General features: G+C 39.8%; 1 protein-coding gene across 2 annotated transcripts in view; it reads right to left on the bottom strand.

Annotated features, from left to right (window-relative positions):
* Positions 1–3,716: 3,716 nt before the first annotated feature.
* setd3 (SET domain containing 3, actin histidine methyltransferase) overlaps positions 3,717–11,601 on the bottom strand; it is a 46,756-nt gene continuing 38,871 nt past the window's right edge. For both annotated transcript variants that reach the window (XM_020615700.1, XM_020615699.1), the window contains exons 12-13: positions 8,605–8,765; positions 3,717–6,642 (exon numbers count right to left, since the gene is read on the bottom strand). In XM_020615700.1, coding sequence (XP_020471356.1) covers positions 6,163–6,642; positions 8,605–8,765 — 641 coding nt within the window. In that variant the 3' untranslated portion in view covers positions 3,717–6,162. The remainder of the gene's footprint in view (positions 6,643–8,604; positions 8,766–11,601) is intronic.

An 11,601-nucleotide genomic window follows, 5' to 3' on the forward strand; every position in this document is an offset into this window, starting at 1 on the left:
GAGGTCTTTAAGATACGATGGAGCCTTGTCATTAAGGGCTTTGTATGTTAGGAGAAGGATTTTAAATTCTATTCTGAATTTTACAGGGAGCCAGTGGAGAGAAGCTAATATGGGAGAGATATGATCTCTCTTGCTAGTTCCTGTCAGTACTCTGGCTGCAGCATTTTGGATTAACTGGAGGCTTTTTAGGGAATTATTGGGACATCCTGATAGTAAAGAGTTACAGTAGTCCAGCCTGGAAGTAACAAATGCATGGACCAGCTTTTCAGCATCACTTTGAGACAGGATGCTCCTGATTTTCGCAATATTGCGCAGGTGAAAGAAGGCAGATCTAGAGACTTGGTTTATGTGAGAATGAGCCTTTAAAATAGAGAAGTCCAAATAAAATTGAGTTTGTGGATCAAACCTCAGTTTTTATTTCCATTTTTTCCCCAAGAGTTTGTTGTTGGAGCAGCTGATGACAGCACAACCCAGCAAGTACATGTAATCTAATCTACACAGTCTAAATACAAATGACATTTTGTTTTTGACTTATTTCTTGTTATGAGTGTATTCTCTATGTCATGCTCTCATCAAATTGTAAGTTTTTTGTAATAGTTTTTTTCTCACAATATTCTGCCTTTATCTTCTTAATATTAAAACTTCTGATGCAAATATTTTCATATTATCAATTTTGTAGTAATGTTACACACTTTTCTCAAAATAAAGTATTAAACCTTTCTAAAAAGTTACTGCTTTACTTGGTAAAAATGTGACTTTTCCCTGAAAATTGCAAATGTTTTTTAGCATTCACCTCGACTCTGACAATGGCTTCAATACTGCTCTATCGTAGATACATACTGTATATTGGATACGTTTCTGAAACAGTTGCATGGCTATATTTAATTATATTATCAGCTTTCTCAGTATCTCCTGGACATACTTCTTGTCCATAGTGCAATAAAGCAGTAAATACATCCCTTTACTGTTCCAGATCAGGTTATACTTCATGGAAAGTTGAAAACATTTACAGTGTGACTACAACATAGTATGCTATTGTTGATGTGGTGCACCTCAATAACCTAAATAATACCGAGACAGTATTTGCAAAGGTTAGTTTTAATACAGTGCAGTGGCAGCTGGCAAAGAGCTTTACAACAATAAACCATCACCTTCAGTTCCATGTTCACTATCCATGAGCATGACACCAGTAAACACAAGAACGACAATGGTGCTGTCCCATGGTGAGACAGGCCCGGCTGTGCTGCCATTGTATATTAATACGGATGGCAGTTTATAATTAATAGGGCAGGATTAGGTGGGAGTGCTGGTCCCAGTGCTGCTCCAAGCACTGACACAACGAGAACTAACAATACTGGACATACCTCGCTCTCCGCTGCCCACCCCAGTGCCCATTACAATAATAAATTCATAGATTAAATTAAATAAAATGAATTATGGATGGGCCATTTCAAAATTGAATAGCCCCGAATTAAATTATTGAAGATAATGTTTCTTTTATAAATTTGTAATAGGGCCAGGGGGCAAAGAGGCGAAAACTACATGAAATAAACCTATTTTTTCCACCCACCGAGCAGAGGAGATGAACAATAGATGGGTGGTGACCTGGTGCCCCTGGAGGAGAAGACGGCCTCATCCAAAGACAGACTGTGTAAGAACAAGATGACACACACAACGAGCTAAGAAAAGAGACCAAGTTTAATCTCTGACTTTTAGATGTTGACATCTTTCCTTATCAGCTCTAGTTGTTCCTGTGCAGTCCAGGTCTGTTTACACCCAGAGACCCACAATTAATCCATACAGTGTGATGGCGAGGAGTCGGCTGTACAGTATAGCAACATACTGACTGAGGTTAAAGCTAGGTGCACACGTGTATATACACCCCCCCCCCACACACACACACACACACACACACACATACACATATATAGGTCTTTGTTAGGTATTTTTAGTCAGATACATATTGGTTAGATACTTTATGTATTAGAAATGTTTAGTGGAGATAGGATGTCTAGTTAGACTGTTAAATGCTTAGTCATGCTTATGAGTTTCTACAGGGTACATCTGGTCAAGGATAACTAGAGAGAAGAGCTGATGACTGTCAGCAGACAGGGTGTTTAATATTATTATGATGACGTGTATAACTGTAGCCTTAGCCATAATATGTTCTTATGTTTAAGTCACGACATGTACTAGAAGTCTGTGAGAATGTTTTTAGTTACACACCACTTAATCAACAGACACACACACATTGATTTACTTCATGTTTTGACTACTGCTATGACCAGCTGCAAAGCTGGTAACAGAGACGTCTCGGTTGACGTTTCTGGGTAGTATGGGGCTAGCCCAACCGAGGGGATATAATGTATAGGCCTGGTGGGTTCAGGGTCTTTCATCTGCCTGCGTGCAGTTTGGAGGTGCAAGATACCTGAGCGTGTAATGTTAATTTTACCTGTGTTCATGGAATAAATCAGCACTGTTTTGTAGTTACTTGGACTGCCTCGTCTCTCAGAGTCAGTATGGTAAAAAGTACCGGGAACAACATCTTCATTAAAGCAGCTAACAGACTGAATGTCAATATGAATGGTAAAGGTACATGATTGCAGAGAAAAGTGCTGGAGCTACAGAAAGACATAAAAAAACACACAAACGTGATACAAAGCAAGAGCGTCATGAAGTACAGAGAGGTCATAAATATCTGACTTCAAGTGAACACAACCTGCTGCTGGTCAGTTTAATGCATACCATGTGGAGAACATGATGTCAGGGATCACTCTGCTTTCATGTCACACCACCATCAACCACCTGTTAGCTAACATAGCAAGGTTCACTAAATCTTTGTAACTCGACCAGTTAACAAAGAGCGCCCCAACTACATTTCAGGAGGCTGATAAATTGCAATGTATGTTTGTATCAGTTTGAAGCAAGCTGAAAGACTGTATGTTTAGTTAAAGGTTACAAAACAATTACATATGTAGTTTTATTTCCATCTCTGAAAACAAATATTAACTAGGATCAAGTATGCAGAGAGAACAGGGACAGCTGGAAGTCTATTTCAATTTTTCTGAATAAATCAGCAGTCATTTTTAGCAGGGCAGGTCAGGCTGTCCACTAAAGGAAACAGTTTGACATTTTGGCAAATATTTTTATTTACCATCTATCTATCTACCATTCTTCTTGTGTAGAAATTAGAGCTATGACAATTAGTGCTAAACAACTGTCAACAAAATTGTGGGGAAAAAAAAAATCTGATTTCACTTTCCTTGAAATGTAACCATTTGCTATTAGTCGGATGGCATGGTACTACAAAGACTCTTTTAGTTTTTTCAATATTTTAATATTTATGTAGCAGAATATGGGGTTAAGTGTGTCGCAGCCTTTCTTAGTGCGTTGACGGTGTGTTTGTAGGTGCAGATATGAACTTGAGAAGCAGATTAGCTGCTTCCCCTGCTTGTTCAAGCTTTATGTTAAGCTAGGCTAACTGCTTTCTGACTCCAGCTCCCTACTTAAACACATGGACATGAGACTGAGATCAGTATCTCACTCTCCAGAACACAGTTAATAAGAGCATTTTTCTCAAAATGATAAACTAAAACTAACATCACATGATGTTAATCATAAATAAGTTAAAACTCAAAGGCCACACTGAGTCAGCAGATGTAATATCTAAATGATGACATCTGAACACAGCAATGTTTGAAGATTAATTCTTTGTTTTATTTAACCGTTATTGTGATTAATTATCAAAAATAAAAACAAAGAGAAATCTCTTCACATTCCAGGCTTACACAACCACTCACAGCATGATGCAAAAATAATTCTCTATTAGATATTTTAAATGATTTTGCTGCAATTAAAGCTGCGTTGAAATGAATTCTGCCAAATCTGCAATGTTTATTCCCTTCTGTTCAATGTATCAAGTGCAGGAAATGACCACTTGTGCTGATGAAGGTAACGGATCATGGAGAACAGGCTCTTTATCATCTTTGTCATCAAGCTCACTTCACTGTTTAATATTTGTGACACATGCATGAACAAAATGAAGGAGAGTACAAACAGGCCACAACAAAACCAGTGCTGGAAGACAGCCTAACAGGACGCAGGCATAAAATCTGAGAGTCAGGAAAGGCTGAGCTTTGAAAGTGGCAGCAGCTCAAGGCTAAAAGGGTGGCCACTGAAATATTGTCACTTTAATCATAACTGTAAGAGTCTGAAAAATAGAAGTGTTTAAAAGTTTAGAATGATACAGTATAGAGGAGCTCACATTTAACTGGTGAGTCCTGGTTTAAAGCACCTTCCACTGGATTTGGTTCCATTTATGAACAGCAATAGTGCATGGTGCATTTTTACACTAGACTACAGAAACTTTCATCTGTCAGAGTAAACGTGTGCGGCAGGTTTGCTCCGAGTCTCAAAAGACAGCTCTTATCTTCATTGTAACACTGTTACCCACCTGCTTCACTGTACAGAGAGTGGACAACAAGGCTGATTTATCCCCACTACATGGAAATAAAAGATTATGATGGCCCATGGTATTCCTGGTCTGTTTGACTGGTGCTTTTATGTTTTATGTATGGATCAGACTGATGTAAGCTACAGGGTAACATCTTGATTCTTTTGGGACAGTTCAATCTTTTGGAAACAGCAGTTTGTCAAAATAAACTAAGGGTGCACTTCCTGAGGTTTTCAAACACATGCCACAGTCTTCACCTGCACCTGGAAATTGCTCCTATTCCTACTGCTGGTTTACACCATCATCATGTGACCTACAGTATAGTACATAATGGATTTCCAGTGTGTGGTACAGTAACAAGTGGCCACACATGGCTGGGAGTTAGTAACCTCAGTTTCTGTTCACAGATTTGGTGTCAGATGTGTTTGTACGCTGACACCTGGTTCATGGCATTGGACTTGAACAGGCCAAAGTCATGGCATCAGTGGACATTTGGAGAAAGATCTAGGACATCCGATACCAAAGATGTATTGGCTCTACCTAAGTGGTTTTGATAAAAGAGGTAAAATGGACGCCCTCATGACCAACAGACTCTACACTAAGGTCAAATGTTATAATTGATAAAAATAATTACCATTCATATGGATAATTTGCAGCCAAATGTTTCCTTCCACCAGTTTTTGGAGCCACCCCTACAGTTTACACTAAATAATGACAGTGAACAGTGCTTTCTAGTTTTTCATACAAAAGTGTCATGTTGAAATTGCCTAATTTTAAGGCGGTCAAACAAAAATCTCCCAGCAGTCACTTAAACATCATCCTCTGTCTCAGAGTCCTCAGTGCTGTATATGGCTTTCTCAGGGGTAACAACAGTAATCACTGGGTCAGTCATCACTCCCTTTTAGTTACTCACTGCAACATAAACTGACTACATTCATAAAGATGCTTTTACCACAAAATAAAACTTAGTCTCTTAATAAGGGCTGCATCTTTGTAATGACTGAAAATGTACAATGAGAAAGCAAAAAGCATCATCATAGTTTGGCCTACTCATAGTGAACCATGACAGGTACCATCAGTATAAAGCAAGTACTCATTTCACAGACCAAATAAAGTAACATTTTACATTTCCTTCTAGTTTGTTGGAAATTATTTTAACAAAAAACTAAACTAAACAAAAAGAGGGTACAGTCGGCAGTGTTGAACTTAACATAGCAGCACTCTCCAAAATTCTCTAAACGATTGTCAACTCAAAACATACTGGACACATATGGAGACAAATTGCAGTAATAAAGCAACCAATTCACAAGATTGCAGAGATTTTAGCTTTGTGGAAACAACATTCACCTAAACTCCATTTTGTTTATTTTTCTTCCTCTTCACACGCCTACAGTATCTGCTGAGACCAGGACTGGCTGCCCCACCCCCACTCTTAGTATTCTGTGGGCCTCGAATTGTTTCAATAAAAACCTACACTCCATACTTAAACAGAAGCCCATTTTAATCTGATCCTGTTCTGCACAGAAGGCTGACACACACTAAACAAGTTCAGCAGTGGACAACTAAGAAAAGCCACACTGGATGAACATACAGTCTAAAACCTCTGCAACTTTCTATTTATTTTGCTTTTCCAGCTTCTATATTTCTGAGTCATTTAAGAGACACAAAAATAAATAAACAGCATGGGCTGAGGCAGTACGTGGAATATACTATTCACTGTTCTCTTTGGGATTCTCTTCAGTTCGACTGGCACTTTGGTCGGCCACTTCCCTTTGGCCCACCTGGTTTGAACTTCCAACTGAGTCCAAAGCTGAATGAACATCTTTGCCAACCTTCTCCTGAGTCTCACCCTGCACTGGCTCTTCATTAGCCTCCATATCCAGCCTGTACATCATCTTCCCCTCATTCAGCTCCTCCACCTGGGTCCCTTGGCCTTCCTCCACCTCCTCCAACTTGCGCAAGATAATAGGGAGCTTTGCATCTGCATTGGCATTCTCAAGCAAAGCAATATCGCTTTCCTCGTAGTGAGGCAACGGAGCCCCCTCCTCTAACTTCTTCTGGTAGTTCAGACGTTTGGCCAGTCCGCTGGCCCAAGCCTTCTCCAGGATCTGCTTCTCAGCCAGGCGGAGCTGGATAGCCACACGAGCGTGCAGAGATAGATCGGGTTTCTCCAGTAAGGAGAGGTCCTCCTGGAAGAGGCCAGGCCAAAATAAAAGATGAAAAGAGGTTGTAAGAAGCAGGCAAAAAAAAGTGGCAGCACAAATTGATGGGTGATATGGTTAAACATATTATCACAACATATTTTCTATACTGATCAATATATACAAGTAATACCACTAATAAGAAAGGAAACGTAATGAAAATATTTGTTAGACCTCAACACACTTTATTTTGAGTACCAGTGGATGTGCACATTGTTTCCTGGAAAATTTCAGAGTATCTATTCATTTGAATTTCAAAAAGACATGGCCAGTTAACAACTGAATCCTAAATAAATGACAATTGGTTTTCTTTGCAACAACAATTTGACATGGTTACAGTCAACATGGTTTAACAGTTATGTCTATAGGCCCTGATGTGCAGCAAGACTACATGTACAGTATGTCATGGTGGCAGAGTGTTAAAGCTGTTCTTCCAGTTTTCTCTTGCATTCTGCACAAGGGCAGTACCTTTGAAAAATGTTTCCATCCTGAACCTGAAACACTGAAGTTAACCCTGAACTCTGAGCTGAGTAACGTTGAGATGAGAATCTCATGAGCTTTTGGCTCCACAGTAGATGATCAGATTCTACAAAACAGTTCAATCACCTCTGAGTATGTTCACTCTGAGGGTGAGCATGTGTGTGATGATGACCATAAAAAAAGCCTTCATCAACGGAGCTCCGCCACTTCAGTTCACCATGGAAACAGGTAAATAAAGAGCAGAACCTCAATTTTAATCTGGTGGATCTACAAATAATAATGTGTGTGATAATGCACACTCATTTTTAAAAACAGCATCGGTGACAGAACCAGATTGTTAGAATAATTTAATTTACTCAGTGGTAACCTGATGGGGACAAAGTACCCATAAGTACAGATAAGGCGCAAGTTTGTTTATAGATCCCTGATTGACCAAGTAATAATGATTTTAGTGATTAGCAGTTGAAGTTTACAGAAGACATTTAAAAATCTTCCTAAAAATAATTAATGATGATATTGTATGTCAATGTGAAAGTATTCCTTTTATTTTAACATACTTGGCAATAACGTTTGACTGATTTATTTAATGAAGTAAATTCAAACATTAACTGAAATGTTAAGATCCTGTGCAGCCTATATTTAGTTCAGTTTTTAAATTTACAAGTCTTACACTCTGCACATTCTCATTCAGAAATATATGCATCATCTTCAATATGATACAACTATAATAGAAATATTCCATCAGGGCAAAGAATCACAACATGAGCTATGATCAGTGCCTTACAGAATCTATCTAAAGTGTCACCGCTTTTTTTTTTTCAACTTATGGTGAGCAGGGGTGGCCAATTCCAGTCCTCGAGGGCCGCTGTCCTGCTTGTTTTCCAACTATCCCTGCCTGACCTGCTGCTGATTACCTGGCTCAGGTGTGTTCAGCCAGTCAGAAGCTGGAAGACACCATCTTAGATGAAAGTGGAGTGAGGAAAGATAAAGTGAATTGGTATCTTCCAGCTTCTGACTGGCTGAACACACCTGAGCCAGGTAATCAGCAGCAGGTCAGGCAGGGATAGTTGGAAAACAAGCAGGACAGCGGCCCTCGCGGACAGGAAATTGCCAACCCTGCTGCTACAGTAAATGTATACATGTGGGAAATGATGCTCAGAGTCAGCTTTAGAACAACACACTACAGATCTGATGAATCCATGATGTACAGTACTGGTCTCTGGTATTTGACAAGATGTGCATGGCCTCTTTAAGAGCCAAAAGATCACAAAGGCACCAGGCCCAGATGGTGTGACAATATTTTAAACTTTCAGAACTGATATAAACACTTTCAGCTTTAGGCGTGTTTGTACTCTTCAAGAAAACTAGCTCCTTAGGGCTTAAAGGAACCTTAAGACCATCAAACCAATCTGCAATCAGAAACCCTATACATTACAACTTCCAACATAAATTGAATTCCAGCTGACTAACCTCTGAGGTGGTCTTGTAGGTCTTGAGCAGAAGAGCAGCTCGGGTTTCCAGGAAAGTCCACAATTTGATTTCATTCTCCCAGCTAACAGGGAACTCACTGTTGCCCAGGGTGAAGATCTTATTAATGCCACGCTCTCCGAGCAGGTAGTCCTTTAGTTCATCTGAAATTAAGCAAAATATTAGCATCTCTTCAAAAAAAAAAAACCAAGCCCGACTGAAAGAGGTCCATGAGTGAGAAATAGTGACGTGAAAGTTGACTACAAAGCGTAATGGCCTTGGGGAGGCAGCTACTTTCATCTTTCCATTAACAAAATATTATTAGACACACACTTGTTTTAGAGGTCGTCATGGTCCAAGCTCTGAAACTGATCCCAGACAGATACATAGGTGATTTTACTCTAGCAGTGCTTAGTGTTACTGTGAAACCTTAAGACAACATTTCCCATTAATCCTATTACTTCTTTTTCTACTTTATATCCATGAAAAGTCCAAATCATCTTTTTCTGAAGTTGATAGTAAGTCACTTTCAGCTTTTGCCGTTTAGGGGTCACCACAGAGTGTGGGGAAGTAAGGTAGTTGGAGAAAGTGCTTTTTGCTTTAAACTGGTTTATTTCGACTTCTGTACAAATTAGTCCTGCTGTTACTGGGCTGATAAGCCAGGGCGTTTGCTCCAAAGGGGAGGGTGACCTAATCCAAAATATAGTTAGCCTAAAAAGATCCACCTAAAGAGCAGCTACCAGCCCAGATAACAGCATGGTACTTCTCCAGTAAATCACAATCCATAGATTAAAGCATAGCAAGCCCTAAAAATCAATTAACCCATATTTCACCAATCAAGTTAGATCCAAGACCCATGAGCTCATAGTGATGCCATGTTTGTGTGTCAGAGACTGCCGGAAAGGTCTGGGACATGTTTAGCTGTGCTTGGTACAAAGGGGGAGATGGCTGGTTTGGCTGTGTCAATAAGAGTACACCTACCAATAAATCCAAATTATTTAGCTAATGTGTCTTGTATGGGTGGCACAGTGAAACAGTGGTTAGTGTCACAGCAAGAAGGTTCCAGGTTCGAGCCCAGGCCAAATTGGTGCCTCTCTGTGTGGAGTTTGCATGTTCTCCCTGTGCTTGTGTGGACTTACTCCAGCTTCCTCCCACAGTCTAAAGACATGCAGCTTAGATTGATTGGCAACTCTAAATTGAGTGTGTGTGTTTGTCTACATGTCAGCCCTGTGATAGACTGGGTGTACAGGGTGTACCCCACCTCTCGCCCAGTGTCAGCTGGGATTGACCCCCCTGTGACCCTATTCAGGAATAAGAGGTATAGATAATGGATGGATGTCTGATAGGGTAGAAATGGTTTTGTAGTTTTTTTTTTTTAAACATTTTTCAAAGTGCTAGGGTATTACTTTCCTCCTGTTCCCTGTATTTGTACATGCAAGTTGGTTGTGTGATCTAGTGTTGGGAATAGCTGAGTGGTTGGAAAATTACCCAGAACTGTAAAGGTCAGTCACCGGACAAACCTTTTCCTCCTCATTGTTTTGAAATAAAAAGTAAGACATTTAAAAAGCTAAATATGTACACAAATACTGACATGCAATGACATGAAGAACAGAAAAAAAGTGATTTGGAAGCTGGAGTACATTGAATGATATACTACCCTTACTATTTTAAACTTACTGACTTCATAACTCTGAAACAGGACTACCACTATGCTTGTTGGATCAAGTTGCTTCTATGAAAGTATAGGTGTAAACCTGTCATTTTCAATATGTCATCATATTTAAGCAGCATTTTTATTATGCTCTGTTCATCTCACTGTCAAGTTTACAGGGTTGTGAACAATAAACAGGCTACTACTAAAACTGCAATATTTCTTCTTCCTCTGAAAAAGTGAATGCATATGAGTTTTTGTTTCCTATAGGTTTAGATACAAATATCAAAAGTTAAAGTTATTTAGATCCAGGATTTACTGTAAGGATTTACATTCAAGAAGCAGACTAGATATAGTCAATACTACTGAACACAAACCTTAATTATGTTATAGACACACATACTGTAAATGACACTACAATCTTCTCATTTGACAGTGAAGAAGATTTTAAAGTGTGGGAGTAACGCTTTCATTTGTGATGAGTGTTATTCCCCTGGATCAATACTGTGTTGGCCTCGATCTCTTCTCCCCTTGTGCTTAGTGTATACATGATGAGCAACAGGTGGCGCCCATTGAAGGGATCACAGACTGAACAAGCTGATGACATTGCTTCATTTGAGGCCCCAGCTAACAGCAGCTCTCCCCTCTCTGCCACTCCCAACCATGGCATCCTATTGATTGCTATGTGAATTAGCAAGCAGTGTAATAATTTCTGAGGTTGCACAATGGGTTTGTTTAACGTTGTTTTAACAGTTCTGATAAACACGAGGAACTGGTCAGATGTGTGCCATTTACAGCAGCTTGGCACAAGAAACTGCTGTATAGCCCACTGTGTCTACAGTATTTAGAGCACATTTTGTGCAGGACTGGCAAGAGTGAAAGGCCCTTTTCTTTTATATGATCAATTTTAATGAACTGCAACTATGAATCACCCCTTGCTGCTGCGCATTCTTGGGAGTAGGAAGAGGAGGGGAGTCACATATTTTGTCTAGGTTCTCCTAGATCAGGAACATAACTGCTTCTTTGTTACTGTAGGTATGCTTCCTCTGCCCCTCAGCCTGGTGTGTGGGTTTTTTCCCTAATGTGTGTTCTGCTGTTTGACCTCAGGTGTACTAGATTTGTCTGTTGATGGACAGCTCTTCAAAAAGTGGGTGGGACTCTGCTGCAATGTGCTCGTCTTCCTCCTGGCAGCAGTTGCCTCTGTGGCTATTGACCTGTTTTTCTGTTGTTTGCTTACTTCTTTGTCTTTGATATGGTGGGTAGGGTCTTTGTTTGGCTGCTTGGTTTCTTTTAGGTTTAGTTTTGAGATTTTAGGTTTGGGTAAGCGCTCTGGTCAGACAGCCCACTGC

Source organism: Monopterus albus, unplaced genomic scaffold, assembly GCF_001952655.1.
Source record: "Monopterus albus unplaced genomic scaffold, M_albus_1.0 scaffold169.1, whole genome shotgun sequence".
NCBI lineage: Eukaryota > Metazoa > Chordata > Actinopteri > Synbranchiformes > Synbranchidae > Monopterus > Monopterus albus.